At 45.3% G+C, this 27034-nt stretch overlaps 1 protein-coding gene and 1 non-coding gene across 9 annotated transcripts in view; both read left to right on the plus strand.

The window, feature by feature from the left end:
* The first annotated feature begins 3467 nt into the window (after nt 1-3467).
* Nucleotides 3468-27034, plus strand: part of SYNJ1 (synaptojanin 1) — a 48558-nt gene continuing 24991 nt past the window's right edge. For 6 of the 8 annotated variants that reach the window (XM_058019102.1, XM_058019094.1, XM_058019096.1 and 3 more), the window contains exons 1-13: nt 3468-3541; nt 4802-4945; nt 11487-11573; nt 11917-12184; nt 14483-14708; nt 15944-16027; nt 16524-16585; nt 16868-16964; nt 17271-17440; nt 19237-19318; nt 20511-20663; nt 23683-23848; nt 25044-25067. In XM_058019102.1, the coding sequence (XP_057875085.1) occupies nt 4822-4945; nt 11487-11573; nt 11917-12184; nt 14483-14708; nt 15944-16027; nt 16524-16585; nt 16868-16964; nt 17271-17440; nt 19237-19318; nt 20511-20663; nt 23683-23848; nt 25044-25067 (1543 nt within the window). In that variant the 5' untranslated portion in view covers nt 3468-3541; nt 4802-4821. Of the gene's footprint in view, nt 3542-4179; nt 4204-4801; nt 4946-11486; nt 11574-11916; nt 12185-14482; nt 14709-15943; nt 16028-16523; nt 16586-16867; nt 16965-17270; nt 17441-19236; nt 19319-20510; nt 20664-23682; nt 23849-25043; nt 25068-27034 lie in introns of those variants that run through there. The other 2 variants (XM_058019100.1, XM_058019095.1) reach the window with 2 other exon arrangements.
* Nucleotides 24200-24323, plus strand: LOC131080778 (small nucleolar RNA SNORA17). Its single transcript, XR_009114211.1, has one exon. It is a non-coding gene; the product is annotated as a small nucleolar RNA SNORA17 (small nucleolar RNA).

A 27034-nucleotide genomic window follows, 5' to 3' on the forward strand; every position in this document is an offset into this window, starting at 1 on the left:
ACACGAGACACACCGGGACTGCTCTGCCCTGCACACCGCAGCACTGGGATCAAAAGTGAGACGTGGCTTTTATGGGGCCTAAGGGGCCACTTCATGAACAGCCCCCATCTCCAAATCGGACTCAAAAACCCCTCCCAGTAATTCCCAAACCAGCACCATGCCTTCATCCCCTCTGTGGGTCACAGCCCTCTACTTATCTCTCAGACATCAGGGGATGCCAGTCTGTGTCAGGTGCAAAGAAAGGCCACCTCGTCACCTGGGAAGGTCCTGCTGGCACCGGGGCTGGGGTCTCTCAGACAGCTACATTAAAGAGAACCAAACATCAGTGCCTGACCTTGGCACCGCATCGGCCAAAACCCCACCACTCTGCTACTCACCGCGCTCCTAAGAAGGCCCGGCACCTCCTAACTCTGACCCTCTGCCACACATGGAATGCATCTGCACCTGAAAGAAAGTTAGAACATATGTCAAACACCACCAGGGTAACTCACAAGCTTCAAACACCTTATGTCAATCTAGGAAGAGCATCTAGAGCCCAAGTACAGCCCACATTACAAATTCCAACTCCCCATGGTTTGTCCTACTGAAGCACGCCATGCGGCAGGGCAGAAGAGCTCCGGCACAAATACCCGCAGACACCTGTGACACAGAACGTGACAAACAGGGGGACATGAAACACGACACATCATGCTTTTGGTGAGGGTCTCTAGGGAAGAGGGCAAAAGGGACCCCAAAGACACACTAGGGAACACGGCACACCGGACAACACGACACAGACCGGAGCTGTTCTGCACTGCCCGCCTGAAAGCTGCCATCAAAAGTAGAGCCTCTCCCTTTAGCTGTCCTAAGAGGCCCTTGGACAACATTGCCTTTCCCTCTGCTCATTTTTAAGTCTGCCCCATGAACTCCCAACCCGCTATTCTCTCATCTCCAGGCCTTGGCCCCTGACTTATCTTTTGGATGATGAGTGATGGGAATCCACGTGGCACCTGAAATGAGTCTGCCTCAGATGGCTCTGTGATGGCCTGTGAGCCTCTTGGTCAGCTACAATCAAGAAAACCAAAAGCAAAGTGTGAGTCCCGAGTTATGTGGGCCAAATCCCACCAAGGCAGCTACTTGCCCGCTCCTGAGTGTGCCTGGCTCCTTCAGGCTCCAGCTTCATCCTGATTCCAAGGCTGTGACCTTCATTAGGGGTGGCACCTGGGTTAGAGGAAGGCAAAGTTAAATGGCATTGCTGTGAGTGCAGTGGATGACCTTGTGTGCTGCAAGACATGGGAATGCCTCTGCTAGGCTTCTGAACACCCTTGGATGGGGGGGGCCCTCAAATAAACGCCCTTTCTCACCCTGATGCCTGCAAATCCCCCCTCCCAGGAACTCCTAACTGGATACCTGCTCACCCTCCCTCCTCCTAGTCACAATCCTGAACTCACCTGAAGCCTCAATCTCAAACATTGTCTTTGGCACTGGGAAGATCCCTCTTATAACATGATATATCTGCTGCAAAATATGTTGTAATTGACACAACCAGGAACCTCTAGAAACTGTGCTCCTCCTGAAACCAAGAAGACAACAGAACACGAATAACACAAGAAATTGCAAAGGTTCTTTTCCACCCCTAAGCTCGAAACCCAAAATCATGAGCTTAAATACTTCCTGTATTCCATGGTGCTTTCTTCACAGAATTTTTCAAGCCTCTGTTGCTTCAGATGCCCAAAAACACCTGCTGGAACCACACTGAGATGAGCTAAACGCGCCTCTTTACTGAAATGAGAGGAGAGCTCTTACCCCCGTACATCCCAGAGAGGGAATGAAGGCCCTCAGCCAAGGCTGGGGTTAATATACGCCTGATGGTGCCCGCCTCTCGTTCCCATGGCACCCAGGAAAAGGGAGGGGGCGAATCCCACCGGGTATAAAAGCCCTCAGAGCAGCTGCAGCTGTTTGGCTCTGACTCAGATTCAAGGGCAGTAAAGGGCTCGTTATAGAAGAAAGCTCTTCAGAAAAATAACAGCGCTTGGATTTTTGTAACAGCTACTTGGAGCAGAAGAACAGAAAAAAACTGGTAAGACGTAAAACTTTGTGTTTAGGTAGCATAGCTAGATAAATTGGGTAATTGGGTAATTTGCTGTTAACTTACAGCAAATTATTCTGTGTATTATAATTATTCTGTGTTTCACAAAAGCTATCTAATAAATTTGCACCCAAAACTCCAGCAGCCCAGCTGGCCCTACCAAATGTGTATGTTTATACATACAGTAAACAAAACCAAAATATCAATACTACCTATCACAAATATTTGAAAGAAACCTCTTGAAATTAGTCCTACCTCAAATACAAACCAACCCATCTGGAAAGTTCGCTTCACTCAAAACACAAATTACACAGGGTTAATAATACCGAGAAATGAAACAACATACTATATGCCACCAATGAATATAATACTGAAGGAAAAAAAAAAACTACTTTTTTTTTCATTTTGTTTCTTTTTTAACTATTTTTTTATTAGCTAGAGCAAAAGATTTTGCCAGGATTGTAACAACAGCAACTTTTTCTTCTTCTGAAATGTCCCTTCTCATTCCCTAATTCCTTACAACTTCTGAGTGTAAATCCAAGCAAAAAGGGAAATTCGTGCACTTGTGCGTTCGATGCTCCTGTCAGATTCTCTGTTTTCCTCCACATCTTCTTACACTTTCAGTCTTCACGCTGTTCTGCTGTGATGAGTTTTACAGAAGAATTGGTAAATATTAAGAGAGGATTTCCCTCCCTCGCCCCCTCCCGTCCTCCCTCCCCAGAGCTGGTTTCCTCAGTGCATTTCACTTAATCCCAAGCCTGCAACGATGCATGCTCCCCACAAGGCTGACAGCTGTTCGGCTAAATTCAGCTGTTGTCGGCTCAACTCGGAGATTGTCGGCCGCATTCGGCTGTATTGGTCTCTTCGGCGCGGCTCGGCTCGCTTCGGCCGAACTCGGAGCCGCTGTGTGCGCTCGGCTCGGACAGCCCTGCCAGGGATGCTGGGGGTGGGACTGTTGGCGTGTCAGTGCAGGGCCAGGGGTAGAACGCGATAATCCTTGTGGGTCCTTTTCTAGCTCGGGATATCCCACGGCTCTATCCCATGACTGCAGCTGCAAGACGCTGGCTTCAGACGGCTGTCAGCCGAGCCGGGCCGCGGTGAGTGTGGCAGCGCGGTGAGTGTGGCAGCGCTGTGCCCGGTGCTGTGAATATTGCCGCGCTGTGCCCGGCGCTGTGAGTACGGCAGCCTTTGCCCGGCACTATGACTCGAAGGGGGCTCTGTCCGCACGGCTGTTCCCGAGCCCGTCCCTCGGGTTCCGCTCCTCGCGGTGCTCCCGCAGCGGCGGCTCGGCGCTGGCTGTGCTCGGTTAGCTCAATCCAGAGCTCCGTCCCGGCTCGGGCCAGTGCCCGCCCCCGGCTCCTCCCCTCCGGGGCGGGCGGCGCAGTGCGGAAGGAAGGAAGGAAGGACGCGGGCCGGGAGGAAGCGGATCCCGCCGGTCCGCGGCACCGGGCGGGGCGGCCAGGCGGGCGCACGGTGAGCGGGGCGGCGCCGCGGGCCGGCCGGGGCTCGGGGGACTCCTGCGGGCTCCGGGCGCTCCTGCGGGATGGGCCAGGCCGGTCCCTGCGGCGGCCCCGCGGGGTCGGGCAGAGGCCGGGGCGGGCGGTGCGCGCTGATCCGAGGGCTCGGAGGTGCCGGCAAGGGAGGGCAGGCCCCGCAACGAGAGACCCTCGCTGTGCCCGTTCTGCCGATGCTTAGCACGGTGATGGGGCTGCTTTGGCGTTTGTTTATGGTTTGCTGCGCTGAGAGAGTTCCGGAGGGGTTTTTAGGATCGCACTCGCGTGTGGCTGGCAGGCAGCGTCACCAGCACGGCACTGCGATGCTTCGGCCGCCGCAGGGCAGGGTTTGCATCCAAATCAAACGCTGCTTTCGTGAAGGAAGGCGGGGGGAAAGCCAAAAATAGGTTGACGTGTTTGTTCAGTCCTTTGAAATGTCTTGATAGCTTCAGTGTTTAAAATATCCTGTCCTTTTGTACAAGGGCAGAATTGGTGAAATAGATCTAAAAATTGAAGGCTCTCCCTCTGCTTTTGGCGCTAGTGTACCATTAAGGTGGCTGTTGTTCTTCCGTATTGCTGGTAGCTGGAAAACCTTTTTTTGTTGTATTTCCCTGAGAAGAAATCCTGTTTATCAAGTTTTGGGTAAGAAATTTAAGCTAAAATGGAGTAGGGTTAGATTTAGGTGTGCTCCCTGAGAAGGTGTTGAGGCCCTGGGACAAGGTGCCCAGAGAAGCTGTGGCTGCCCGATCCCTGGAATTATCCAAGGCCAGGTTGGACAGGGCTTGGATTAACCTGGGATACTGGAATGTGTCCCTGCCCATGGCACGGGGGTGGCCCTGGATGAGCTTTAAGGTCCCTTCCAACACAAACCAATGTGGGATTCTGTAAAATTCTTGTTGTCTTAAGCAAGCTATCAAATAAATCCAGATGTTGAAGGGTGTTTCTCTGGCTAGTTCTGTTTTTGAAACACTCTTATGCCATCTTTAGGTAATTCCTGTATTTTTTTGGACTTAGAGAAACCAAATCTCATGAGGTAGGATGGGGGAGCAGGGGATTTGTTGTTAGTTTTTGTTCAACACGTGAAATCCGTGGGAAAGGATTCAAACCAGCTTTGCAGGGGGGTTTCACTAACACCGTTCTGTTGCCTGGGCTGCCCATGCTGAGGCACCATGGCTTTCAGCAAGGGATACCCAGTCTATCACAGGCTGGATCACTAACACCATCCATCTTGTGTTGCCAGGGCTGCCCTGCCGAGGCACCATGGCTTTCAGCAAGGGGTTCCGAGTGTATCACAAGCTGGACCCGCCTCCCTTCAGCGTGATGGTGGAGACCAGGAGCAGGGAGGAGTGCCTCATGTTCGAGTCCGGAGCCGTGGCTGTCCTCTGTGAGTCCATCTGGGTTTGTGTGGGAGGGGTGGCACACCTGGCACTGTGTGAGCCATTTCATTTGGGGGAGGGAGAGAAGCAACTCTACTGCTTTTCTGTCTGCTGATGAAGAGGCTTCTGGTTTAAATGAGAAAAGAGACAGTTTCTTATCTTCATCTGTAGAGAGAGAGTGTTGCACATTTCATTACGTTTCTTTATACATCTATATTTTCATGTCCACTAAACTTTCTTACGATTGCCTCCAACATCACCTTGTTTCTTGGGTTCTGAACAACCCTATTTTGAACATGTGATAACTCGCTGACCAGCTAATTCTGATGTTGCATTTCATAGCAATAAATTCTGTGTTCTTGAATGTTATATCATAATTTGGTTTTATCTCATTTTGTGTGATTTTTGATAGCTTTTTGGTTTTTAGCTTTATTTTGTCACTATATTTTTCACCTCCCTCTAGACTGAGTATTGCTCTGTCTTGTAATAAAATGAGTAATATTTTGAAGCAGGATGTCTTGCATTGCAAAGTTATTTTTACATGTCTTAAGTGAAAAATGCATGAAGATAGTTCCTTAAATTTTTGCCCCCTCCTTTTTTGTTTTGCTGGAGAACACTAGAACGAGAAGTGCAGAAGAGAACCTTAAGGCCTCTACATAGACTTTTAAAATATGTAATATTATAAAATGTGTTTGTGTTCTTCAGGAAGTCAAAGCACGTGGTTGCACAGCTTTCCTGAGCTGGATTTTGGCTCCTCTGCAGAAAGCTTTCATTCCATGGCAGCAGTTTTCTCCTTAGCCAGCACCTGTTAGAGGCCAGGCAGTGACTGATGTGGCTGCTGCACCTGTGTGATGGTCCAGGTGAACAGTGGGTGCTTTGCTCCTGTTTTGAAAATTCTGCGGTTTCTTTTCCTGGTACAGTTTCTGCTTGCTATGGCTTTGGTAGCAGTATCCATAAGGCACTGTGGTGTGGATTTGGGATAAGTGTCCAGTCATAAAGGCAGCAAACAGGTTTAGTGCAAGCTGTGAAATATTTTGAAGATTTGTGGAACAGGTTGTTTTATCCTTTTTGGTAATTATGGAACATGCTTGAGCTGCTTAAGGGCTAACAGATGAGAAATGGTTTATTCCTGAAGGTTATGCTGGAAAAGGGCAGTTAGTCACTTCTCTTGGCAGGGTACACTGCAGGCACCTGGATAAATGGCCTTTCCTAAGAATTAAATCCCGTGTCACAGTTCTTGCCCACCTTGTTGTTACCGAGCAGAGGAAGGCAGCCCTGAAGGAGCTTGGAAGCCTCTCTCCCCTTGTGTTCTGCGCTTAGGGGTAGCTCATCATTAATGTGCACAGCAGTGTCCTTGGGGTTCTCACTGGTGGGTTAGGTCACAGCGCATGCTCATTCTCAGCTGGAAGTAGTTACTGAGCATTGTTTGCAGTGAGCTTAACCAGGAGACGGGTTATTCTTTCTCTCTCTGGTGCATGGGCATAGTTTTCCAGTGAATATTTACAGTGGCATTTTGCTTTAATTCCCTCTGTTTTATTTCCACCTAATTCCTTAAATTCTTTAGGTGCTGATACTTTTCTTAATGGTTGAAGATCATAGTCTTAAACTGACAGCAGAAAAGACCCAGGAGTCCCCTGGCTCAGGTTTCTTTCTTCTCTTTTTCTGCTTGGTGTTCCCGTCTGGTATCTGTTCTTTTTAGCACATATTTAAAGGAGCACAGTTATTACTACTTGGGAAGATTTGTGAAGCGTTGCTTTATCTCACTGGTCGTGTCACAGAATCCAGCCAGAAGATTGCAGGCTGTAGCTGTACAAACTTACAGGTGTTTGCACAAAATATAGACCAAGTTAATGCTATACTGCTGTGCCTTGGGCGAGATTTCCCATGTTTGTAAAATCGCTGTGAATAGACAGAAAAATGGTGCGACCAAGTATATATCAATGTAAATCCAGAACAGCATCACTTTAAACTGCCAAAAGCTTCTGGGTTTTGATGATGGTGCTGACGCTTTTTAGAGTACAAAAATTGACAATGCTGACCTCAAGACTGTTAGACATTTTCCCAAATATTTTAGTAAATACTGGAGATGAATTAACACGTTTAGCCTTACAGCTGATCATAGTTCTTAGCTGTGTGTGGAGTGGATAATACATGCACAGCAGAGTAGATAATACCTGCACAGCCCAGTGAAATACGTTTTAGCATTAAAACTGATTCATGTGGCTCAGTTCTGAGAGCCTTAGTGAACTGCAGCTCCTGGAATATCTAGGTACAGAAATTTGGCGTTGAAATGGGCTATGAGAACGGAGTGGAAGCTTACTGATCCTGCAGATGCCATCTTAAAGGAAGCACATGTGTCACTGTGCTGAGGGAAGGATAAAACTGCTTTAACCTTCCTCCCCATGCCCTCGGTGTGGCTCTGCGGGATGATTCAGAGGATTCAGCCCAGCCTGGGTAGGAAATGCTGCACGGCTCAGGTGGTGCAGCACCTGGCGTTCAGAGTGTGTGCCATGTGTTGTTCCCGTCAGCCAGGTCCGAGGGAAGCAGGGAACAGGGTGGAAGGGATGGTTCAGAGGTGGTAGTTGTGTAACCCCCAGTCTGAACGTGGGAGCAGCCCAGGCCATGCTTCTCCTGGAGGTGCTCTGTGTGGATTATCTCATGTTGCTGTGGCTGATCACCTGAGCCATGCTTTGCTTTCCTGTGTGCATTTAACACCTCTTTGGTTGGTATTGGGTTACTGGAGTGTGGGGATCCTTCTCAAACCTGCTGAGAGCACCTGGGTTTAAATGCCAGCAGCTTCACTGCTGAGTTGTTTGGAATTTAGTGGGAGGGTGTCATAGATGTGTTTTTGCTGCATGGGCAGTGTATTTTTCCTTTGAAATAGGGCTTTCTGAGATGTCTGAACTGGATAGGTTTCCCTGGCTGGGCAGGAGTGTGTTCTCTCCCTCTCCTGCTGGTGACTCATCCCACATGAGTGCTAAGCTGTCTGTGCTCCTGTCCCTGCCATGGAGAACATTCTGTCTGATAAACACGGAGCCGTGATTGTCACGGCATCCCTGGGACCTCAGTGTCACTGCAGGTGGGAGCAGGGGGAGCACACCTGCGCTCAGTTCAGTGCCACTGCAGGGCTGAGCAGGGGAGGCACACCTGGGCTGCCGGGATCTGTAGTAACCTGTGTGTACCCTGGTAACTGTTCACTGCCATGGGGAGCAGTGGTACTCAGACCACTCCTTAGAGAGGAGATCCTTCCTTGCAGATCAGCCAAGGTGGTCTCAGCAGGCCTTGAAAAGCAATGTGGCAGGGTTTTCTCATCCCCAGCATTGTGAGCTGAGCAAAAAAGAAGAGGTGTCAAAAGTAATAAAATAGATATTTGGTTGGTTAATTTAATAGGTGAAAGTGGTGACTCTGTTCTGATTGTGGTAATATTTGGGTTTTAGCTTTAATTTAAATACCAAAAATCTGACAGTTGTAATTTGACAAAACCCTTGAAAACCTTAGTCTTAAAAGATCAATACCAAATGGTGTTCCTAAATTTTTCACAATTTTTTCATATTTTTTAGGTTCTAAACCTTTTAAAATGATAGTTATGTGGGCTTTGTCTCGTCTAGTGTAAGTTAGAAGTCCTGGGTCTGAAGGAAAAGCATTCTGAGAGTCCCATGTTCTACCTGGGAACTGTAGGCACTGACTGAAATGTGCTGTCTCATGCCCCTGTGAGCACGCCAAGAACAGAGAAAGCCTACCTGGTGACTTTCAGTGTGATCCGACCCTTTCAGGTGTTAAAACTGGGAAACTGATCTCTGCATCTGGAATGAAGGGGAATACACGTTGAAGCAGATTATCCCAAAAACAGTGTTGTTGATGGGGTTCCATTTCTGTAAAACTGGGAGGGCTGATGTATTCCCTTCAAAATCGTGGGATTGTTCACCTTTGGGGTTCCATTTCTGTAAAACTGGGAGGGCTGATGTACTCCCTTCAAAATAATTAATTGTTCACCTTTCTTGAGAGTCGGTGATTGAGCAGGTGTGCTTTTTACAGATGGTGTTTTAAAATGCTCTTGGCTGTTAATCATTAATAAATAGTGACTTGAAATTTTGTTGTTTTTCTCTTGACACTGCATATTGGGTTTTCTCCAGAGTACATTACAAATGAATTTGAAAATCACTTTGCAAGTGTTGTGATCTTGTGCAGTTTTTTGTTAGTTTGGTTTGGGTTCCTTGGTAGTGCCTAACAGTGATCCTGCAAGGATAAAACCTTTCTGTTTTTGGAGGGCTGCAGATGGGGTCAGTGGGACTGGTGCCTTGGGCTCTCAGAGAGCAGATTTGGCCTGTTCAGGAGGCTGGGTAGGAGTCCTTGGGAGGAGAAAGGGAAGGAGTGTGGTGGAGCTGTGTCTGCCTGAGTCCATCGTGGTTTGCAGAAGCTGCAGTGCTTTTCCTGGATGTTGTAACGCTGCTGACCACAGCAACTTCCTCACTGGGCACTGCCTGGAAAGCAGAAGCCTGGTGGGCATGGACCAGGGCCGGATGGAGGAAATGATGCCAAATTTGACGTTTTCTCATGTGAACTTTGGCCTTGAAAAACAACTTGAGGTGGGAAAAGTGCAGGCAGTGTGAGAAAGAAACCCTGAGGAGGTCACTGTGGAAAAGCTTTGAGGTCACACTGAATTGGGGCCAATGGAAATGAAAAGCATGGCATGAAACGCTTTTGGTTGGATCTTGGGCCCTTAAAGCAAACAGCAATTGACCAGCCACAGTAAGCTGCTCTGGTTTTATTTGATTAGTTGGTTGGTTTTGCAACCCTTTGCTGCTCTATTGGCCTTTGTGGGCCTTTTTTGTTGGTCTGAATTTGCAAAGCCCACGTTACTTAATTTACTTTTTGAGGCTTAGCAAGGATATCCAGCATTCTCTGCACTGGAAAAAGAGAATAAATCCATGTGGGACAGAAAAGGCGTTGTTCTGACGTGTCACCAAATCCCAGCAGGCGCCTCTAAGGAAAATCCTGCAAGAAGTTTGAAAGGAAACCTGATCTTTCCATAATCATTTCAGTTGTGGAGGGAGAACACGGCAGCTTTCTGGGAACTGAGTTTAGAAGAGTGCCTTGGTATCGTGAAACCCGTTCTCAAAAACAGACTGAAGGAACCAGGGTCTGAGGTTTAGGAGTTCTTCCCAGCGCAGTGGTTTTCTGGTTAAGAAAAACGCAGTTTGGTGATGCTCACAAAATGTTTTTAGATGAGCTGCAGGTTCTTAGCACTCACCCTGGGTGAAGACTTCAGAAGTACATCTTCATATTGCTATCAAACTATTTTTATTACATCTGTATTAAAGGAATATTAGTGCAATAAGGTAAAGAAACTTTTAAGAAGTCCACTGAATAAAACATTTAATAGGGTTGGATTTTAGGCTGTGGTTAAATAATTGTTTAATCTATTTTAAGTGTCTGATCCACTTTAATGAAAGAGCTTGCGGATATTTGAACACAAGGGTTGTGCCTGTGCACAGGCAGGGCTGTACTGATCTTTGGGGATGCTTGTTGGGAAGAGCAGTTCTAGGTAAAATGGAGGGGTTTTTATTCTAAATAAAATAGAGATTTTATTCTAAATGATGCAGCTGATGTGAGAGAGAGGACAGCAGAATGCCAGAGCAGATGGGCGTTTTGATTTACTCCTCTCCATGTCATGTCCTGAGGTTTTCAGTGCCAAAGCAGAACGGTGCTGATTGTTGGTAGCCATGAAATCCTGATCCCTGCAGATCCAGTGGCCAGGCTGAATTGTTGGTGGTCCCTCCTGGTGCAGTCGTGGTCGTGAGCAGAAGCTCAGGCCAGGTGGGATCCAGGGATCCTGCTGCTCTGGCTGTTACAGTGCTGATGGAAGGGCTCAAATATTCACTGAACTCCCAGGAGAGCCATGGCAGATAAACTTGAATTTCTTCTAAAATATGACAGGGCTATTTTGTGGGTTTTGTTTCAAAACTGCCTGTGGAAATTGTCTTCCCCATTCATGTAAAACATGGCTTTTCAATACCAGTTTTTGCGGACCTGCAAGAGTTCTGATCTGCTTGGAATATTTCTAAGATAGTTAAAATGGACTTGTAATAGTCTTGTGCAGAGATAACACTGCCACATGACAGCTTTATTCTTGGAGAAAAAGGGTCATTTAAAAAGGATAATTTTTTTTTCCATGAAAAAAAACAACATTAAGCACTAATTTTAATTACAGGAGAGCCTTCTCAGTCATCTGATTTGTCTGTGCTGTACATGCTTTTTATAACAAGAGATGATGTTGTTAAAATGCCAGTGTTCTCCTTTAATGTCACTTGGAGTTTTGCTTTTTTATTGCTGAAAAACATGGCACGATCATACTTTGTCATAGAGTCAACCCCTCATTTTCCATTATCAAGTGCCATATGCTCATGCATTTTGATTTCTCTCCAGAAGCCTCAGTAAGCAGCTGCTTTGTGATCCCTCAGTTTGGAGTTTTCAGTGTGGAGTGTCTCGTTCTCACTGCCATAGTACTGGGGCTTTTACATCAGCAGATCTTTCATTTCCTCTCCCCAGCCTCTGCAGAAAAGGACACAATCAAGAATACGTACTCCAAAGTCATGGATGCATACGGGCTCTTGGGTGTGCTAAGGTTAAACCTCGGTGAGTCAAAGATGTGAAACTTGTGTTTTTCATTTGGGGCACAACCCTGTGCTGCTCCTGTGCAACTGCATCTTTGCAACAGAAACTGGGCTTATTTTTTTCTGTTTGTGTGGTTTGATTTTTTTCTTTGCAGACTAACTTAGAAATTTGGAGCACTCCCAGAAATGAGGGAGTGGACAAAAATAGCTTCTGTTTTTGCAATCCCTGCTGTTTGCGGAGTAGTTTCTCCTTGGCATTGGCTCTCTGTGCATTTTCAGGCACACTGGGGTGGGTTTGTGAGCCCTTAGTACAGGAATGGATCAGCACCTGCTCTGCTGAGATGCGTTCTCTCCCTGTGCGGCAGGGGACACGCTGCTGCACTACCTGGTGCTGGTGACGGGGTGCATGTCCGTGGGCAAGATCCAGGACTCGGAGGTGTTCCGGGTGACGTGCACCGAGTTCGTGTCGCTGCGCGCGGACCCCGCGGACGAGGACCGCGTCTCCGAGGTGCGCAAGGTGCTCAACTCGGGCAGCTTCTACTTCGCCTGGTCTGCCACGGGGGTCAGCCTGGACCTGAGCCTCAGCGCCCACCGCAGCATGCAGGAGCACACCACTGACAACAGGTTCTTCTGGTGAGTGCACAAGTGCTCCGGCAGCGTTACACCGTGAGTTCCTTTGCACAGTAATGCCTGGCAAGTGTTTGTCCCTGTCCTTACCAGCTCTTACGTGTGCACCTTTCTCCCACAAACCTTGACATTGACTAGCATTACTCCAGCTCTGAGGGCAGAAGTGTATTACTAATGACAGGCTGTTTCTGTGACCACTTGGAAGCTTCTTAATTGGAAGGCACAGATTTTTCACTGCTTATATTGTATTTTCATCTGAACATTGCCTGTGATGTTGTTTCAGTTTTGGTGCCTCCTAATTCTTCATCAGTTGTGTCAGTTTTTTAAATGGGTGTGGTTATGAAACTTCAAAGGAAAAAAATTACTGTTTTTTAGAACGTTCTGAATTCTAAAATTATGTGTTGTTTATAGATAGATTCCAAGGGGGTTTCCAACATGTGAAAGCACTTCAAAAGTTTTGTTACTCAAAAAATTGTGATATTGCGCGTTTTGTTGAGACAGCTGGTGGGCTCCGCTACAAAGTGCGCTTTGCTTGGCTGCTGCATTCACTCTCATTTTACTGGATTTTTTTGAATAAAGTATTGTTTAGAGAGAGAATTTTTGGTGAGAGGAATACTGCTCTTTCTGTCGATCAGCAGCATAAATAATGCCAGTAATGCACCCTGACATGTCAGAAATTCTCTTCCCCTCAGCTTTTGCTAAAAATGCTCTGTGTGTCCAGGTGTCTTGGTAGGGTGCTGAAGATTTGGCTTTACACCGTTAGAACAGGTGAAAAGCTACATCCATTCCCCTCTGCTGGCCAAAATACACCCAACCAGCTCCAGCATAGGAGCCAGTGCTTCTCTGGTCTCAGTCAGGTAGAGGAATCTGATCAGAGTGTAATACAAGAAAAAATTGTTAAGGAAATAAATAAGCTCAGGTTTTCAGAAACATTATTCCTTGATGCAGGTTTAGAGGGCTTGTAGAGACCGTGCTGTTTGTCCGTGCATCTGGAAAAACACTTGGCTCTCCATGGATCACTCAGGGCTTCAGAGAAACAGTGCCTGGTAACCCTGTCAAAGTGAGCTGGGCTGGTTCTGACCCCTGCTGTAAAACTCTGGCAGTGACCCTGTTCTGTGGGTTTTTAGCAAGGACCAGTCCTGCCGGGAGGTGGCTGGAATGTCCAGATTCCAAGGTCTAGAAATGCAACCACTGAAAGCCAAGAACAGGAAGTATTCTTGCATATGCACTGAAAGTCAAGAACAGGAAGCATTCTGCATATGCACCTCAGTGAGCTTCCTGGGGGTTTTCCTGCTCAGAGTGCCCAGGGAAAGACTTTTTCCTGTGTGTCCTATTATAATGCACCTGTATACTCAGGTTTGGGATGAAAAGGCTAAAATTTAAGAGCTAGAGATTTACAATGCGTTAGAGAGTTATAATGAACATGCTGTTTGCAATTCCAGTAGAGTTTTCTGGGCAGAGGCACAACCAGGCATCTTCCTGGAATTGGCCTTTCTTTGCTGTGCTGAAAACTTTGCTCCCTTTTTATACAAGTGAATGTTTCCAAAGAGGATGAAAAGCCAAGCCCCACTAGAGTGAGGCAAACAGAAAATCTCACAAAACCCAAACTTAAGTCTATCTTGCGTAATGCAGCATTGCTTAGTGCTGGTAAGTGTGCAGGTACATTCAAGCTGTGGATCTTCCTTTCATGTGAGCAGTGACTGCTGTTAGAGAGTCATGTATGCAGTACATGGAGTACCAGCACCCAGCCCTGAAACTGGTGTTTAAAAACAAAGAGGGCCAATTGGCTGGGAATGTGTTTTCTGGGAGCCTTTCTCGTGACCAGGTTAGGGTTAGGTGGCATGTAATGATGACATATAATGGAGTATTCAATATCTATTCTATTGTAGCCTTATTTTGTGGTGGTGTGAGGTTGAGTGGGGCTTTACACACTACAAAACAAGTAACCCTGTCACTGGAATCCTGTCATGCTTTCCTGGAGTCTGTAATCTTTGGCTTCTCCAAACAAGGCTGAGCAGAGCAGTATAAACAACTTAGAGTGTTGGTTTTTTTTTGGGGGGGTGACAAACAAGGGCTATGAAGGTTATTATTTTAGGGTCATGGAAATTGATAGCTTCACCCTGTTTTCTTATTGTGCTATTTGCAATTTCAGGAAGAGAGTAAATGAGAGTTATATCACAAAACTGTAGCATGCCTGTTTTCCTGGTCCCATTGGTGTTAGTGGGTGTGAAATGCAAGGAGTTAGCTTAAGAGTTGGAGCTGAGTTGCAATTCCCTCTGGTTGTTTGGCTGTGTTCCCCTGCAGGAACCAGTCCCTGCACTTGCACCTGAAGCACTACGGGGTGAGCTGTGACGAGTGGCTGCTGCGGCTCATGTGTGGCGGGGTGGAGATCAGGACCATCTACGCCGCTCACAAGCAGGCCAAGGCCTGTCTCATCTCCCGGCTGAGCTGCGAGCGGGCGGGCACCCGCTTCAACGTGCGCGGCACCAATGACGACGGGCACGTGGCCAACTTCGTGGAGACAGAGCAGGTATGGCGTGCCCCAGTGCCCACAGCCGGGCTGACGAGGCAGTGGAAGCCCTCAGTCACTGCAATGGTGAGATTCCTGCTCTAAATCAATGTATCACAGGTCAAGTCTGGCATCAGCAGGTATTGGAATGGTTTCTTTGATGCTAAATGAGGAAGCTAAGCAGGTTATGTAATTTGATGATCTTGGTTTTTAGTGTGGCTTATGGCAGGGCATGCCTGGGGCTGAGTTGCAGCAGCTTAAGAAGGTGCTGAACTCCTGTGGGTGCCTGTGCTTCCCCTGAGCCCCTGGAGCTGCGTGTGCCCCTTCTGGCCTGAGCTAATCTGAAGCAAGAGAAACAGGCAAAAGGGATTTTGGGCAAATACCGAAACACTGGAACCTTGTGGCTCAGGAAAGATAAAAGCATTGCACTTAGCACAGCTCCTCTGGAAGGCAGCCTGTAGAGCCACTGTCCTTCTGCTGCCTTGGATTGTCATGGCTCTGCCCTCATCACACAGAAATGTGAGACCCTGCTAAATCCTTTGTGCTGGCTTGCCTTGGTAGCCTGTTCCTGCAGGGGTGATTCCTGCAGGGGTTGTTCCTGTGTTCGTGCTTCCAGGTTTCTTTGGCTGACTGACTCCTTCCAGAGCCCAGTGACTGAGGAAGGATTCCGTGCAGGAAGGGCTCTGCTTGTGCACCTCCAGTGCCAGTTGTTCAGTCAGAACACCCTCGTTACACTTGCTGTGCCCGAGTTTCCTGGTGTGCCAGTGTTGCTGAATGGCTGTGCTGTGTTATTCCACTGCAGTTTTCCTTTCCTGTGTTATTCCCCTGCAGTTTTCCTTTCCCGGGTACTTCATGGACTGTGATACGTTGGTTTCTGATGCAGAAAATCTGTGCCAGGGCTCTGAGTGGGCTGCACAGTGATTCTCAGTGCATTGGTGTTCATTGTAACTGTTCCTGCAGGAAGGTCTTACCAAGTTGTTTCAAACATCCTACTCCTAGTGCAGAACTTACTCAAGGCCAAATAATAAAAGCTGTGTTTCTGTACACGTTGTGAATTTGGATTCTGCAGGGGACCATGAGAGTGATGGAATTTGTTGTAGGAATTGTTCAGAGTCTTGGAAACAGTGTTTTAGTTTGTAGTGTGGAGTGTGTGATGCATAAATATATTGTATTTGCTCCGTGTTTAGGTAAAGCTAAGATTTCGAGAATCTTACACTGTGATAATTATTAATACTGTGCTTTACTTTCCTTACCAGGTGATCTATTTGGATGACTCTGTGTCATCTTTCATACAGATTCGAGGATCTGTTCCATTATTTTGGGAGCAGCCAGGACTGCAGGTGAGCAGGAGATAGATTCAATGATACAGACAATTGTTATTCATGTCCTTTTAAACATCATCCAGTAGCCTTTGGGCTCTGCTTCCCAGCTGCCTGTGAGGATGAGGTGGTCCTTGAGAGCATGTGGGTGCTATTATGCCTCACCAAACCTGCTTCTCTCAAGTCCAAAAGTTTCTTTTGTCCATTCTTTGTTCCATGTCTCCTCTTGGAAGTTCTTTTTCCTCTTTAAATGGGTTATCCAAGGACATTCACGGAGGCTGTTTTCTTCTGAATTGCTCTTGAGGAGAAGTGTTCTCAAGAATAAGGATCAAGAGTTACTGCAATACAATTTCATCACAATTTTCTGGAAAGAGGGACTGATTCAGCTCCTACTGCTGTGGCACATTTCTCACAGGAAAGGTTAAAGTAGTTTGTGCCTTGCAGGGACTCTGGGTTCTTTAGACATAGCAACATTTCTCTCCAAACAAGACAATTGAGTGTGCTCTTGGTGTTGTAGGTGGGATCCCACCGTGTCAGGATGTCAAGGGGCTTTGAGGCGAATGCACCAGCTTTTGACAGGTAAAATCATCTCAAGGTTTTGCTAATGCACTAAAAACCTCTGATAAGTTCTATCCCATCACAGAGATGGGATATGTTATTCCAAAGGGGAGGCTTTGTCTGTACAAATGTGGAATTGAGCAAAGCTGGGAACTTGGTGGGGATTGCTTGTGCCTTTCAATGCTTTGTTGACAAGTGTGAATAAAATTTGTTTGATACTTTCCAACTTCTCAGTGTTGCAGGTGTTGCTGTTAATTTTTTGTGTGCCAGAAAATGACTGTGGAATTTTTCTTCTGTTAACAGGCATTTCCAAACACTTAAAAATTTATATGGCAAGCAAATTATTGTAAATTTACTGGGGGCAAAGGAAGGGGAGCACATGCTCAGCAAAGCCTTCCAGGTGAGTATGGCAGTTCTTTCCCTGTGCATATCCTTGGAATTTGCTTGTTTGCAATGAAGCTCTTACAGAGCCCCTGGGGGAGTAAGGGACAAACCTGACTTTGTGACAAGGGAAACAAAATGCACATGTGAAATATTAATCAGTTCTGAGTGATTAATTTCAATGGTGATAAAAGTGGTTTCATTTTACCTAAAAGAAAACTAATAAAAGCACTTTTAAAATATCAGTAATCTCTTGTTTAGCTCCTACTTCTGTGTGTTCAGGTACTGGTATATTGATACTTTTTTTTTCTGTTTCCAATGCCAGAGCCATTTGAAAGCATCTGAACATTCAGCTGATATCAAAATGGTGAACTTTGACTATCACCAGATGGTTAAAGGTGGAAAGGCAGAGAAACTACACAGCGTGCTTAAACCTCAAGTCCAGAAATTCTTGGAGTGTGGATTTTTCTATTTTGATGGGAAGGAAGTGAAAAGGTTTGTGTGTACTGCTTTCCTCAGATTAAAATGTGGTGCTGGGATGTGTTTCACCCCTCAGCGGGAAGATAAGAGAAAGCATGTTGCCTCTGTTATTGTGGTTTTAGTGTATCTGGGTGATCCTTAACAGCTGAAATATGAGTCACCATTTTACTCTGGTGAGATCTTCTCTCATTCTGTGTGTGCTCTAAAAATCTCTAAAGATGATCTCTGTGAGACATTCAAGGGGCAGGAATTAATTTCAGGCCTTTCACCTCAGGATTTTGTGAAAGGGTCAATGATCCCTTTTCTAGCAGGCAGCCACATGGAATTAATGTCTGTTTTTCCATCTTGCTGTGTAACAGGCTGAGCACTTCCCTCGGTGATGGACCCACAGTGCCATTTTTGTGTGGTGTAAATGTTTGTGTTCAGGACAGTGGTTTGGCTGTGCCTGGATCCCCTGTTTGAGAGATTCCATTCTCTCCAGCAGGATTGAGATGCATGTATCCTGCTCTGTCCTTATTCTTGATTCTTGGAGCAATGTTTGTGTTCAGGACAGTGGTTTGGCTGTGCCTGGATCCCCCATTTGGGAGATTACATTCTCTCAAGCAGGATTGAGATGCACATTTCCTGCTCTGCTCTGTCCTTATTCCTGATTCCTGGAGCAATGGCTGTTCTCATCTCAGCAGGAAAAGAGAAGCAGGGATAGAATAGGCAAGACTCCTTCTCTGCTCCCTTCCACACCCTTAGTCCTTTTAACTAATGCAGGGCAGGGTGCTGAGTGAGGCTCTCCCTGAATGATGAGGGAATGAGCTCCAAAAAGGTTTAAATGTGGCATTTTGGTTTTAATTGGGGGATTCAACTAATGTCATCACAAATGAAAATTCAATAGACGGAAAGCAAAAAAGAGTTGTGGCTTGTGACAGCTCAAGGAGTTGTTAATAGAAGGTGGTTATGCTTGTGAGTTCATAAACTGTCTCCCTTGGGAAATGTCAGGCTTTTTGCTTTGTGTTTCAAATCAAACGCAGAGACACTAATGCTAAAAAGGAAAAATCTTGAAGCAAGTTGTTCAGAACTTGCAGTTTTTGGTTAGGTCTCTAAAGGTGCTGAAACCACCCTGCCTTTGGTGGGCAGTGTGCAGTGGGAATGCCACCAGTGAGGGATAATGTGTGTCCTTGGGAGAGCCATCAGTGTTTGTACTCTGAGCTGAGCAAGCAGCCCATGGTTGCTGCTGAACATGATCCTGTTGAGAGCTTCTAGCAGGAGTTCCTGGGCTTTTCCCAAAGGAAGTGCAGCAGTCCTGAGTGCTTACAGGCCTCAAACATCCCTTGGGCTAAAGGGGAGAGGCTCGTTTTTCATTTTTATCAGCAAGTACTGAGGCACTGGAATTGGCTTTAGTTAGATCGTAAATTCCTGTTACTTTTAGTTAAAGAAAATTCAAGAACTGACTCAGTAGGTTTGTTTTTTTGGTTTTCTTTTTTTCATTTTTGTTGTAACTACGAGTTATTTCTCTCTGAGGTTCTTTGGAAGTGTGTTAGTTTTAAGTGCTTGAAAAGAAACCTTAATCTCGCATGGCACTTAACCAAGCAAGGAGGACTGGGAGCAGGGGAAGCAGAAGGACTGATGTGATTTGCAGAAACAGCCTGAGCTGTGCTCAGTGAGCACGGGAAGCTCACCCTGTGTTGCTGCCACGTTTATGGTGTCCTTGTGGGGCGCGGACGGTGCCCTGGTGTGCTGCTCTGTCCCTGCCTGTGCTGAGGAGCTGTGTGCTGGGTGAGTGATTTCAGCGTTTCCCTGTCCCGTTGTCCTTGGCGCAGGTCCCAGAGCGGCACCGTCAGGACCAACTGCCTGGACTGCCTGGACAGGACCAACAGCGTGCAGGCCTTCCTGGGCCTGGAGGTAGGAACTGCATCCAGCTGGGCTCCGGCTGGGAGAGCAGCCTCACCTTCCCTGGGAAGGGCAATGGGCTTTTCACAGCTGCATCCTACAGTGGGACCTGCTCCTTGGCCTGACTGCCAGAGACAAGGCCTTCAGCGTGTTTGGAAATGCAAATACATGCATGCTGCAAGGTCAAGCCATTATCCTTCTGTTTTCTGAGTTTTATTGAGTTAAAATCCCCCTCTTAAGAGGAATTTCTGTGACAACTTACAGGTGTTGGTTTTGGAACAGACCTATCTGATTGTGGACTGTGTAGTGCTTGGCTGCTGCATTTACCCAGTTTGCTGGCAGAAGTGGCAGAAGACTCTTCTTACATTTTTGATGTGTAGAGTCCTTACATGGCAAACATAGCTATCTAGCTCTGTTTTTTCCTGTCGTATCCTTTTAAGAACTGCATAAATACAACGTTTTTTTTTAAACCAGGTGTGCCAAGTTTTTCAGCAATGAGAATTATTATTTCAGCTGAAGTATGAGAGCTAAAAGTATACAACTAATTAATAAGGGAAATGGCTAATCCTGAGGAACTGCTTACTTTAATTTAAAATGCTATTAAATGAGATATGTGAATTCTTACTTGCAGACAGTAATACTTAAAGTAACAGGTACTGAACTCTAGATGACCCCCTAAAATTATCAGAGCAAGCACCCAATTTCTAAACTTCTTGTCTATTTCTTCCTTATTTTGTTTTGCAAGTTTCCTTTTGTATCTTTTGTTAATTGCTGCCCCGCCTTCAGAATTGTGCTTTTGCCATTCTGTGTCTGTTACTTGAGGCTCCTTCTCCTTCTGTCAGACACCCTAAGGTTTTAAAGATTTGTAAAAGCTCTTGAAAATGGCTTTTGTGTTTAGTTTGGTGAACTTCAATGTGAAAACATTTACAAATCAGCTATGTAATTTTTTTCCTGTATTACTGCCTATCTTCAAAGGAAGAGGCAGTGTTGGTGCTGAATTACATGTGTGATGCAGCCTTTCAAGCATGTTGTGCTGACAGTTTGCTCAGAATGAGACATATAAACCCACAGGATTTGTGGGGGTTTAAACATATCTTCTGAAAAACACAACATGCCTTATAAGAAATGTATTTGAAGTGGAGTTATTTTTTGTTTTGGTTTAGTTTGCTGGGTTTTTTGCTAATGCTGTGTTCCCCTGTTACAGATGCTAACCAAGCAGCTGGAGGTGCTGGGGCTGGCTGAGAAGCCTCAGTTAGTGACTCGCTTCCAGGAGGTTTTCCGATCCATGTGGTCTGTCAATGGGGATTCTGTCAGTAAGATCTATGCTGGAACTGGAGCCCTTGAAGGAAAAGCAAAGGTAAAGTACATCTCCTCAAATGCTTCACCAGTGTTCAGTACGGGTTTGGATGAATTCTACCATTAATTTAGCAATGATGAGATTTTATCTTCAAAAAGCTGCTCTTTGTAATCCTAAAACAATCCCAAACAAAACCCAACCAACCAGAAAAATTAATTTGAACGGTTGGTTCTGTTGCTAACCAGGTCATGTTCCTGTACATCGCTTCCTAGCCATGCTCCTGCCTCCCACGTAACACTATTCTGTTGGATAATTCTGAAATCTTCCATTTCTTTAGAACATAGCTCAGGAAAATGTATGTTCGAATCAGCTTTTGTGTCTTTGAATACTTTTACTTTTCTCTCTGTACCTCTCCTATTATTTCGGTTCCATTCATTCTATCTCCTTGTCAAGTGTGTTTGATGGGATGTTGTTCGTGTTTTTCATGTTTAATACTGTTAATACTAATCCAGTTGTAGCCTGGTGGGTTTTGTTTGTGTGTTTGTCCAGCTTTATCTTCTTAGTTTTGCAGTCACTGAAAAACCCCAGGTTTTGTTTCCACCCTGCTTTTTAAGGCTGTTAGAACAGTTCCATGCTCCATGACAGTGTCATGTTTCTCTTCAACTTGTTTTGTCTGGGTTGATACCCGACTTGTTCCCATTTTCTAATGCTGCCTTTTGTTGTTTTCCTCCCAGTGTTGCTTCTTTGTTTCCCTAATCCTGTCCTTTGCCAGACACCTGTCAAGACAAATGTTGGCTCATAGCAATTTTTGCCCTTAGTTCCTTCAAGAATGTCTTTTCACCCTGTTCTTTCTGCTCAGGAATGTGCTGCTCCTCATTCCATGTCGCAGCCCATGTACCCGCAGCCAGCTGTTCTGGGTTTTCCATCATTTGTGCAGTCACTCTGTGCCAGGGTCCTTCTCTGCTCATGTAGGAGGTGTCACCACAAAATACATAAAAACTAAGTTACCAAATCAACTTGTTGCTTGTTCTGCCCCTTAACTGGTGCACACCAGACTTCTTCATTTGGGAATTGCTTGTATTTTACTGTTGAATGGAATTTGGTTCAAGATGTTTAGTTTTATTTTCTTACAAAAATGTCACCTAGACTGCCAGGCAAAGTGCAGTAAGTATTTTATGGAGTGTCTCCCCTTGTCTTGGCTTTGCCATTCAACCTTCATTCCTTTCCCTAAATTAATAAATATACATTTAATCTAGTTCATTTGGCTATATAGATGTATTTTTTTTTTACTTTAAAAGATGCATTTAATATATTTCCATTTTTAATGTTCAAAACACAGAGTAGATGGTCCTGGTTTCAGTTGGTTAAACCACCACAGTACATTTACTCTGCTGTCTTTGGAATAATTCTGAATCCCTGGCCTGGAACAACTCTTAATTAGTACTGCATCTCATAAATCAAATCCCACATCTCTAACATGAGTCCAGTCTGTTCAAAGAGGATCTTTAATGCTTGCAAAACCATACAATACTTGCTCTTGTTTCAATTAAACCTGACTCAGTATGTTTTGAGTACTTTGAGTGTATATTTTAAAATGTAGTTTTTAAGTTGCATGCTCATTTCTCAAATGAAAAGTTTGATGCCTCAAATTGTTCCATTTCCTACTTGTCAGTTTGATTCTTCAAAGCCCAAGAATACTTAGAAGTAAAAATACAGAAATTTCACATGAGAGAAAATAATTTTAACCTTAAGTGTGTTAATATATCTTTCTATACTGCAAACCAGTTCTTCTAAAAGCATTGTAATACTTGTTCCATCTAACTCCTTACCTGCTCTTTCCTTTGCTTTCTCGGGGTTCCTTTCAATTAATTGCCTGGTATGTGGATGGTGAGTGTGGATTTTTGGATCACCAGTTGTACGTTGTGTGCCAGGGAGGGGAGTGCATCCTACCAGAATTGTGTTGCGATGAGTGCTCCCCACACCCATGCCCACTGCCTGCCAGGGAGGGAGTGCATCCTATGCCAATCCTATTGCACAGGGTGCTCCCCACAGCACATCGCCGTTGTCTGCCCAAGCCACTTAGCCTTGCCAAAAGAGCAGCTTCTGTCTTGCTGCCTAGTTCTGAACTAAATCCTAGGGCAGTTTTGTTAAGCTTTTGCCTTCTTTCCACATGCATTTAAGAGACTCATGGACAGTGCAAGCTGTGAACTTGGGAGTATTTTGTATAATAACACAATCCTTGCAGCATCCCTGATGGAGCCCATGCAGCACCAGGTGTTTGTGTGTGCCCAGTCAGCACTGCCAGGTTTGGGATTGAGCACCAGACTGCCTTCTGTGTTACTTACATTATCCTTTAGATGTGTGTGACCCCAGGTACATCTGCCTCAGCAGCACATTTCCCTGCAGACCCTTGTTCAGCCCAGGTGTAGGACACTGCTTCTCTGGGCTGCAGCTCAGTCAGGCCACAGTGAGCAGAACCCGTGTCTGGGTGTGTGTGTGGCCACGGGTCAGTGCCTGTGCTCCTTCTGGGATGGTGCATGACACTTGCATGTCGTTTCAACAAGTTAAGGGTGGTCTTAAGTCGAAGCTCTCTCTGGTTTTAACATGGGTATTCCAGAATGTGGATTCTGAACTCCTGAGTGCATAAACATGTACATTCACATGTCATGGCATTTGGATCCGAGTGCTTGCTCATTTCTCACTATTTGGGGAAAAGCCCAAAATCCCTGTCATGGTCTAAACATGGCACTATAGCAAATTAATTTTTAAAGAGCTAGGGTTTAGGGAAAAAAAAAAAATCCCCTCCCTGCAGTATTCTGTTTAATTTTATTTCATTTAATTTCAGTCTGCTTGTTAGATACGCCTTGTAGGTATTGCTGTGCTTTTTAGCATCTGGGCTGGGGGTGGGGGGAATCACATGTAGCCCAGTAGGCTCAGACAACTTGATTTTACACTTAAAGAAGAGAATTGCCTTAGCCCTTAAGATCATTAACACAGTTTGCATATATTACTGAATATTGCCAATGTATTGTGAGCAGTGTCCGACATAAAATATTCTATACGTGTTCCTCCCCAACAGGCTGGGAAGCTGAAGGATGGTGCTCGTTCTGTGACCAGAACGATCCAAAATAACTTTTTTGATAGCTCCAAGCAGGAGGCCATTGATGTTTTGTTGTTGGGAAATACCCTAAATAGTGATTTAGCAGATAAAGCACGGGCTCTGTTAACCACCAGCAGTTTACGCGGTATGTGTCTTTCAGGATTTTCATCTCTCATAACTATTGCTTTAAGAAAGCTGTATTGAGTTTGTTTTCAAAGCACTGTTGGAAAGTATAAATGCTATTTCATGTTCTCTTGGCTTATTAAAATATGGAAGTTACTTCTGCTTTACTAATAGTGCCGAACTAACGTGCTGCAGAAATTGCTTTACCTGTTTGTGGTTTTTGGGTCAAGTTCTACATCAAAACCAGACAGATTTTGATGAGGAACTCTGCTTGTGCAGGGCAGCCACGTGAGGGTTGGGGGTTTTGTACCAGGAAGGGGGTTCCCCTCATGAGAGCAGGGTGTCAGTGCATCCCCAAAGAGGTGTAGCCTCTGTGGCCCCAGAACTGCAGTCAGTCCCATGCTGTGCAAGTCTGGTGGCCAAGAAAATAGTGGGTCAGTCACAGGTTTGTGTCCAGCCCTCTCCTGGGACATCAAAGCTACAGGAGCTCATATTTGGGCAGAGAAGGAACTGAAATTTGAATCTTCTTTCCAAGATCCCAGATAGTAATATTCTGGGTTACTGCAATTTTTAGGGAAACGTTCTTAAATTTTCCTGTTCATTTTTTTTTCCTTCTCCCAGACACATCTTGGAATAAGGAAGAATATGTCAAAGCTCCCAAAGCTCCAGTGCAAATTTCTGGCTCAAGAGGGAAATAGTTGCCCAGCTGTAGCCTCATGTTGAGGGTCCCCATCTTCATCCAATGTTTAGGCTGAGGGAGTGGTTTTGTCCCATTTGTTTAGCACAAGGTTTCAGGTTATTGTGGTTTTTTCCTTATATCTGAAACCTGGTGAATCGGCCTCACCCCAAAATGAGTTACAATTTGTTGTCATTTGCTGTCCCTTTATCCTTTCTGTGTTTGCAGCTCCTGAGGGCTGAGGAGCATTAATCCCTCTGGCCTGAGATCTCCCTGCATTCTGTGCTAGGTGCCAGGTTAACCAGAGGGGTACCCCAACATGTGTGAATCCATTGTTAGTGAGGGAGAAGAGGATTTGCTAACCCTGGTGTGAAACTGGGTAGATTTTGCAGCACAAAGCATATGCCTTAACTGATGCCAATGGTTATGTGTAATAAATTGTGTATTAACAGCATGTTCTCTCACACATTGCTGGAAAATCCTAAAAAGCAATAAGTTATTTGACTAATCTTTTCTTGTTTCCCTCTTACTGCATCCGTAGTTTCAGAGCAATCATTGCAATCAGGTATAGTATAGCACAGTAAAATAAGCTGTAAATCCCTGAGCAGCTGCTGCTGTCCTCTGGCTTCTCTTGTGTCTGTGTGATATTGGGCTGTGGGCTCCCATTGTCCTGGTGGTGTTTGGATCTGGCATTCCCGTGCCCTAACATCCTTTAGTCCAATAAAAGTGAGAGTGTAAGAGGTGAAAATGCTGCATTTGAGCTTGGGTGTGAGTTAGGAAATGAGGCAGCTGATTTGCTGGGTTTTCTTTTTTGCACATGCCCCAGCTGCAAAGGAATTTTCCTCTTTATCTGATTTGGAGGCTTCTGTATTTCTGCTTTGTTTAGTATAAGAGGTGAAATTCTCCAGTACAATGTGTAATTACATCTTACTTGCTGCTAGAAGGTTCCACTTGCTTGTGTTCATGCAGCACACTTGTCAGCTGTGCAGCACTTCCTGTTCTTGTTCCCAGAAACCATTATTTAAACTAAAATATTCCTAATGCTCTAAAATCTATGCAGAATTTACTGGGTGTTGAGCAAATTTAAATGGCCCTTTCATTGGCCGGTTTTGCTTTTCCTGTATGTCTTTTACTCCACCTGCTTAAGTCTCAGTGAGTATGTAAAGAATGAAATGTGAGTCGCAGGCAATGTCTGATATTAAGTGATTCACTGGCATCTTGTCAGTGTAACCAATGCTCATTGGAATGACTGCTCACACTCACTGATGCTATTGCCTTCTATCTTAGAGCTCTGGAAGAAAAGCCAGCTATTTTTTAATATATTTATCAATTACTGTTGGTATTATTTGTGTCTAATTTTTGTTATTTAGTAGAATTAGATTTTTTTTTTGTAAGAGTTATAAATCAACTATTTTTTAGCATTTCAGGGTTTCAGCTGGATACGAATTGCATGTATTGAAATATTCCTACAGGAATTTGGAAGTTTCAGTGAAACAGTTCCATCAAGTTCCAACAGTTCCATTCAGTTGCACAGAATATTCCCAACAATTTTAAATTACACTCCCTTTGTAAAACTGATTTCCAAATTTCTGCTTGTCTAGCAAGAGCAGCAGTCAAAGTATTTTTTCTGCAAATAACAGAAACTCTAACTGATTGGATTTCTGATGTTGTAGAGTGAGGCACAATTTTGCTGAAAAGATCAATGACCAGAAATATGTAGGAAAATCATGGTCTCAGGTGCTCTGAAAAGCACGTGGTTCACTCAGTATTTTGGGAAGAAGTAGAAATTTTTATTTTTAATTACTCAAATTAATAAAAAAAGTCATTCTACAATTTAGGAAGATTGCTAATTTGAAGAAATAAATTTTTTGTTTGTGATAAGCTTGTTGTCAGTTAACTTTTCAAGTTAGAGTCTAACCTGGTAAGGCTTTTCACATTAGGGTCTCATGACAACATCAGGGGTTAAACAGGCAATACTGAAATTTTGCAGCTTTTCTTAAAAGCTGCTCAGTAGCAACTGAATGATTTGGAGTGACTAAAGTGAGGCGGAGACCCAGTAAATTTTGAGCATAAAAAGATGGACCCCCAGAGGAGCAATGTGCAGACTGTGCTGTTAAAGTGGCTCAGAGTGCTGCGGAGGCTCCTCTCTGCAGGGCTGCACGGCTGCTCTGGGTTCGTGGGGTTCCGGCTGTGCTTCCAGCCAGCCCTCGGGATGAGTTGGATTTTGGATGTGCTGTGGCTACAGAATTGCTGGGATTGTTTCCCTTCAGGGGCCGGGTGCTGAGGTAGCTCATGTCCTCCACCCTCTGTGGCCTTTTGTGCAGGTGTTGTCCAATTCCTGGCTGGAGTTGCCTGCAGTGTGGGGCAGGAGCAGAGCCCGTGTTTGGGGTCTCAGACCCTCGTGCCTGGAGGGCTCAATGATCCTGTGGGCTCCCTGCTGTTTCCTAGAATTCTTTTCCCTGGCTTTTGATGAACGCATGATCCTGAGCATGATAAGCTTGGAGCAGCAGGGAGACACCAACCAGTCCTTTT

This window comes from Melospiza georgiana, chromosome 2 (assembly GCF_028018845.1).
Source record: "Melospiza georgiana isolate bMelGeo1 chromosome 2, bMelGeo1.pri, whole genome shotgun sequence".
NCBI classification, from domain to species: domain Eukaryota; kingdom Metazoa; phylum Chordata; class Aves; order Passeriformes; family Passerellidae; genus Melospiza; species Melospiza georgiana.